Source organism: Cebidichthys violaceus, unplaced genomic scaffold (genome assembly GCF_023349555.1).
Source record: "Cebidichthys violaceus isolate CVI_PGR_0920_01 unplaced genomic scaffold, fCebVio1.0.p SCAF_32, whole genome shotgun sequence".
Taxonomy (NCBI): Eukaryota; Metazoa; Chordata; class Actinopteri; order Perciformes; family Stichaeidae; genus Cebidichthys; species Cebidichthys violaceus.
This window is the reverse complement of record NW_027176506.1, coordinates 2,285,865-2,291,864: the sequence shown is the minus strand read 5'-3', so window position 1 is coordinate 2,291,864 and position 6,000 is coordinate 2,285,865. Positions and strand designations below refer to the sequence as shown.

At 40.6% G+C, this 6,000-nt stretch overlaps 1 protein-coding gene across 2 annotated transcripts in view; it reads right to left on the bottom strand.

Annotated features, from left to right (window-relative positions):
- Positions 1-1,239: 1,239 nt before the first annotated feature.
- Positions 1,240-6,000, bottom strand: part of LOC137882471 (junction plakoglobin-like) — a 99,950-nt gene continuing 95,189 nt past the window's right edge. For both annotated transcript variants that reach the window (XM_068724799.1, XM_068724800.1), the window contains exons 16-17: positions 3,750-3,889; positions 1,240-2,514 (exon numbers count right to left, since the gene is read on the bottom strand). In XM_068724799.1, the coding sequence (XP_068580900.1) occupies positions 3,753-3,889 (137 nt within the window). In that variant the 3' untranslated portion in view covers positions 1,240-2,514; positions 3,750-3,752. The remainder of the gene's footprint in view (positions 2,515-3,749; positions 3,890-6,000) is intronic.

Genomic DNA, 6,000 nt, shown 5'->3' with positions numbered 1-6,000 from the left:
AAACGTTCCATTGTCACAGGTTCCACTTGTGTTTCCGCCCTTCTCTGTCCATTTTGGGGGCGAGTTTCAGGAACCAAATTTGGGCTCCGCTCAGAAGGTGATACTCAACTCAAGTTCAGCTATTTTCAGGGGTTGGCTGTAGTGCTGTTGACTACGACTAATCAAGCAGTCACGGTGCCTGCAGTGGAGCAAACCAAAAAGCTTTAAAGTGATTTCACATACAAGACACCAACAGACCATTTGTACCACTGCTGCCTTAATAACAATCATCTGAAATATTCTAGTTTGTAAGTGAAAATATGAGCAAGAACCTTTAACGAAAAGCTCCTGTAGTGAAAAGTGGCTTTAAGGGTGATTTTAGGTGATTTGGAGATGACCCTGGAGTGGATTTAGTAAGCTGTATCCAACATTTTAACTAAATAACTGACTGAGAGCGCCAGGCTAACAGGGCTAACCGCAGTCTTAGCCCGACGCTCAATGTACTGTGACAGGCCCAACAGTCTCTGCAGCACATACTACATGGCTCTATGACAGCGGGGAAAGGCGACATTCACTTTAATTCAAGTTGCTCTGGCAATCAGTTCTACTGAAAGCAGTTGCTAAGATCTGGTAATGCAGCAACATCACTACAATTTAGTCCAATGGGGCAACAAACATAAGCAATCAGATGATGAGTTAAGACATCCTCATCGTCTGACCCTTCATGTTTCTGACCCCATTGAACCAACTGTAGTTTTAGGGATGTTGCCGCGTTCCCAGATGTCAGAAATAACGTTCAGATATGTTATCTTCAACAAAAAAAAAAACAATGTCCTCATCTAAAAAAGCCAATGTCCATTTATTGTGGAAGAATTTATTATATTTGTCTTTTTGTCTTTGATACCTGAATGACTTGTTTTTCATTGTAAAAATGAATTCATGAGTTTCCATATTAAAATGACAATTGTCCTTTGACAAACTTAACCCTTCCACAGATTAGGATAGTGTTCCATGCGATGCAGAATAAACGTATACCATAACAGGTGATCAGATTCAGGAACAGTGTAGTTCTGGTACATTGCCTCTAATTGATTGAAGTCATTGTAGTTGTGCTTTCTTAACGCTACAGGCTCAGGCTGCTGTTGATGGTATTTTAACCCAACTGTTCATGATGTTCACATTCCAACCACAGCAACTGACATGCTGACCACATGGACCGTACTGTGATGACGCATATTTAATTCAACCTGACAGCAGCAGCAAGTTTGTGTATCTTTTATTAGAGCTAGCCCCCACCCCTCTACTGACAGTGACACACAGTCATCAACACATTTCTATGTTCAACCCACCCTAGTACAAAAGTAATTTTCCATTACTGTATGTGTAAGTACTGTTGTAAATGTACTCTGCAGTGTACTCCATGGTATCCACACAGGTGTGCACACGCTGATTAGAGGGCTATGGTCCATTTCCACTGGAGATGTGTGAAAGTCACGGGATTCGTAGTCTGATCCCAAAGATGCCGAAGGGATTTGTAGTCCATTTCCCGTGGACATTTGAACAGAATTCCCACTCGGTGGAAGTGAGGCTGGGACATGGTGGGATTTGTAGTCCAACTCCTCACCTCCGAATGGCCGCTGCAATCTAAATTGACTTGCAAAACCTGGATGTCTCTTTTTTTTCTCCGTATGTAAAGGTGAAGAATATTTCAATGAGTACACAATACTACCATGCAAAAAAACACACGTGGACACCCTGGGACATGTGTACTGTTCAAATACACAGAGGAGACATCTACAAGACAGCAGCTAAAGGCCGGGTTACACGGGTAGCATTCGGTAGCAATGGTGATCAGTGATGCCGACGCAACATCTATTCCTGGTGAACGTGCGCGCTTTGCAAGAAAAGATCTGAGAGTGGTTCATCATTCGGTAGTGAATGTTTCCGTGATGTCAGTAAAACATTTGGTTAAACTAGGAGTTATAGTTCAGTTAATGTAGAGGAACGTCCTACACTCTAATGTCTTCAATGAGGTATCCACATGTGGGGAAACAAATCTCTGTATATCAAAACTAAAATCACAACATCGTACTTTAACACCAATGCTCTCTAACTAATAAATCCTTTACAGATGAAATGATAAAACATTTGATAAGGATGATCAGCTGACTTTGGTTAAGCCCTTCCTGCTTGCCGTACATCCCACACTGTTAATGTAATGCCTTCTTGTCTATTTTCATTGCTTCAAAAAGTTACCTGTGTAACAATGCCTCAAAACTTCAGACACCGCACCCCCACAGAAAAACATTATAACAAAGTTACATATTTCATTTACAGCAACAATAAATCTCTTTTTAATAAGCAACCTCTTTTGATAGTTCATGATTGCCAAATGGGATTTTCCCCCACCCTTTGGAAAGGGTTGGTTCCCTTTGTGATTAAAAACTCCAATCTTCCTTCCTCCATCCATTCCTCCAGTCTCTTTTCCTGTGATTCTCTCGTTTTTTTTCCCCCCAGCATTTCTGTCTCATTATCCTGCAACAAAAAACAGCAACAATTCGTAAGCATGATCCTTAACTTAACTTCAACTGGATTCAAAATGATTAGAAGAAATACAAAATGTGAGGACATTTTAAAGTGCTGGGTGAAAGGCACCTCGCTTTGCTACAGATGTCTTGAGAACAATTCACCTTTCATAAACAACATGTTTCATGTGTCTTGGGGAGCCACAGACATTCAACCTCTGTGGGGTAGTTCACACAGAGTGGGCGATGTCACACAGGGGTCATGTCACGGGTGCCTTGTGTGATGTCAGTTAAATGCCTGTGACTTCCCAGCAGTCAGTCTGTCAGAGCGGAAGAGGCTTTTCTGAAGAGAGGCTTGACATCTTAAGTCGGAACATAGTGACACACAAGGAAATAAACTGCACTGCTGCCCTTTTCCAGAAGATGGTGCTATGATAGCAGCAAACAACTACTACATTGTTTTGACCAACACCCTTGGTTTATTACTATTGTTTATGATTATTACTCCGATCTCACTCAGCCAGAGGTCAGGAAAAACAACATGAGGATATTATATAATACCCAACAAAACAGCTGGTGTCCACGTAATCCACTGCCAAATGTAAAACCTTCTCAGCAGAACCTAACCTCCATGCCATGATTAGAGGAGTTGCTGCTACAGCCCTTCTTATCCTTCCAGTGTGGCATCAAGATACACTGTGTCGTCTATCATAGCAGCAGGCAGCCTTTCACTGGTAGATCTGTGAAGGTGCCGCTCTAGGCTTATTACTTACTTTGACTAGTTATTACGTAAGCATGTTGCTGTTCCTTTTGTAATTCAAATGAACACTGACATATTATTTTGTCACTGTTATCACTTGATTTATTATATTGTCGTATTTGACAATAGTACAATATAAAAATACATTATTAACATTATTGTTATCATCTATATGATATATATTATTATTACTATTATTATCATCGGTATTATAATATTATTTATATTATATTAGCAGTAGTAGTAGTAGCAGTTTTAATAGTATTTTTATTAGTAACATTTTTATTATTAATATTGTATTTATTATATTAATTTTTTTCAGAGAGATCACAGGGGAAAGTTGTTTGGCAGAAAAAGTTTTCACAGAAAATAAGTGAAAACTTCTAAAAGTAAAAATTCCAACACAGTGCTGTGTGAGTGTGTGTGTGTGTGTGTGTGTGTGTGTGTGTGTGTGTGTGTGTGTGTGTGTGTGTGTGTGTGCGTACCTGTTAGAGTGGCTCAGGGTAGGCCTGTCTTGGGTCATAGGTCATGTCAGGGATGTAGGGCTCGTGGAGGTCAGGATCTAGCGGCAGGCTGTCCAGAGGCAGGTCAGTGTAGCCATAGGGGGGGTAAGAGCCATCTAACTCTGAAACACAGACGCAGGAGAGCACAGACTGATCAGCCACGTATATTTTACAGATACACTTCCCATGACATGCATATTTTCCATGTTTTATTAAAAATGAATGAATGAATATGCGCCGCCACTAAATCTTTCACTCGCTAAAAGACATAAATTGTTGTTTTTTATGCTGCATTCACAGGAGATGGGAAATGTCTGCGTCACCACCTGGTTTCTTGGAACAGAAATGTGCTTGTAACTGTTATGGTGTTGACTGCTGCAGACTGAACGATCAATAAATATAGTTGAATTATTACTAAGATATATGACAACAGAGGTGTTGAATGATCCTAATGCTGCACAGGATGAAACGTTTACATTAAGTTAGAGCATAGGAAATTAGTTTTGTGTGAAGCTAACGAGGTACAATGCAGCAGTTAGTGTTGACATCATGCTCCGTTATAAAAGACATGTAAGTGTGTAATCTGACATTTTCCAGCTAAAAGTGAACGTTGATTGTGCCGACTAACAACGATAAACCCTGGTTTACTGCAGAGGTCAAGCAGCTCAGTCAGGCCAAAGAGGAGGTCTACAGTAGTGGGGACAGCATCCTGTACAGCCAGGCCAGCGACACACACACACACACACACACACACACACACACACACACAGGATCAGAGGAGTGAAGAGCAGCCACTCTGCGTCAGTGTGGAGGGGCCGGCAGGACATCACCAGCTGTGACAAACAATCTTCTCATTTAATTAAGGTTTTCTGAGAATTTTGAGTCAGTAAGTGCTTGTTATTATCAATTTAGATAACCCTAACCTGATGCCTGGTTTAAAGGCACTTCAGCAATGACTTCACTTTTCAGGACCAAAAGTTGCCGACCGGTGAACCGTAATTATTGCCGTCAGTGTGAAGCATTCTGTAGGCACTCAAACACGAAATGTAAAAATCATAGGCCTGAGGGTGAATGAGTGGAGCATGAATGGAGGTTTTCATGAGGTGTAACTCTGAATAAATGAGTTCATTTGGCTCCACCAACTACACTATACAATCAACTGGCCTCCCCCTTCAACTACTGACAGTGTGTGTGTGTGTGTGTGTGTGTGTGTGTGTGTGTGTGTGCACTACTGTTGTGGTTTAAGCGTCTGGAAAGAGGGACACCAGCTTTAAATATAGGACCAATACGAGGGTATTCAATTCAATCTCGACACACACACACACACACACACACACACACACACACACACAGGATTAAGCATTAATTATAGATGGTGAGATGGAGGGATTTGCACAAAGTATGTACACAGAGGAAATGAGAGAAGAAGAACCATTTAGTGACCTCCCCTTTCTTCTTCTCTCTTCTTTTCTTCATGCTTGCATCCTTTTTCAGTATCTCCTCCGCTCCTTCATTGTCTTCCTCCTCTCCTCTCCTCTCTATCCCTCTTTCTCTCCTCACCACTCACTTCCTCCCACACAGTCCTTTCTGCTTGTTTCCTAACACAGGTTTTTAATTGGGGTTGGTAATTTACAGGCTGCTATAAATAGCATTGTGCTACTTTCTTCATTGGAGTTATTGCATTGTTTTGATATAACACATCGTTGATGTGTCCTACTGTACAGTCTGTACACACAAGCATATATGTAGTAGTTTAAACATGAAGTAAACACTGAATGTGTATAATTCATGTACATCCTATGGATGTCTCAATGAAACAATCCAATCTGAGTCCTTCAATATTCTGCTGATACCGAGTCTGACTGGATAATTACATTCACCTGAATATTGATTAAATATGTATCTGACATAAACACAAAAGGTGTTCCTACCTCATCTGACATACTGTATGTTTCACAGGGTTCTGATGGTCCTGGTTAAAGACAATGTCAGATTATGCTTTATTTGAGCCTATCCATTAAAATATGCTTTTATTGGTCCTGATGCCCACATTTATGGCAGATGTCACTTTGATGTTTCCTACTTTTTTCACATTGCAATTTCTCAAATGTGTGGTAACACGTTGCTCTAGTCATGGACCTGTAATAAACATTGTGTTTTGTTTTAGGCAGCTATTCGAATGTTACAAGTTCAGAATGTAAAACATTATGATAGAAGTCTATGAACAACACAT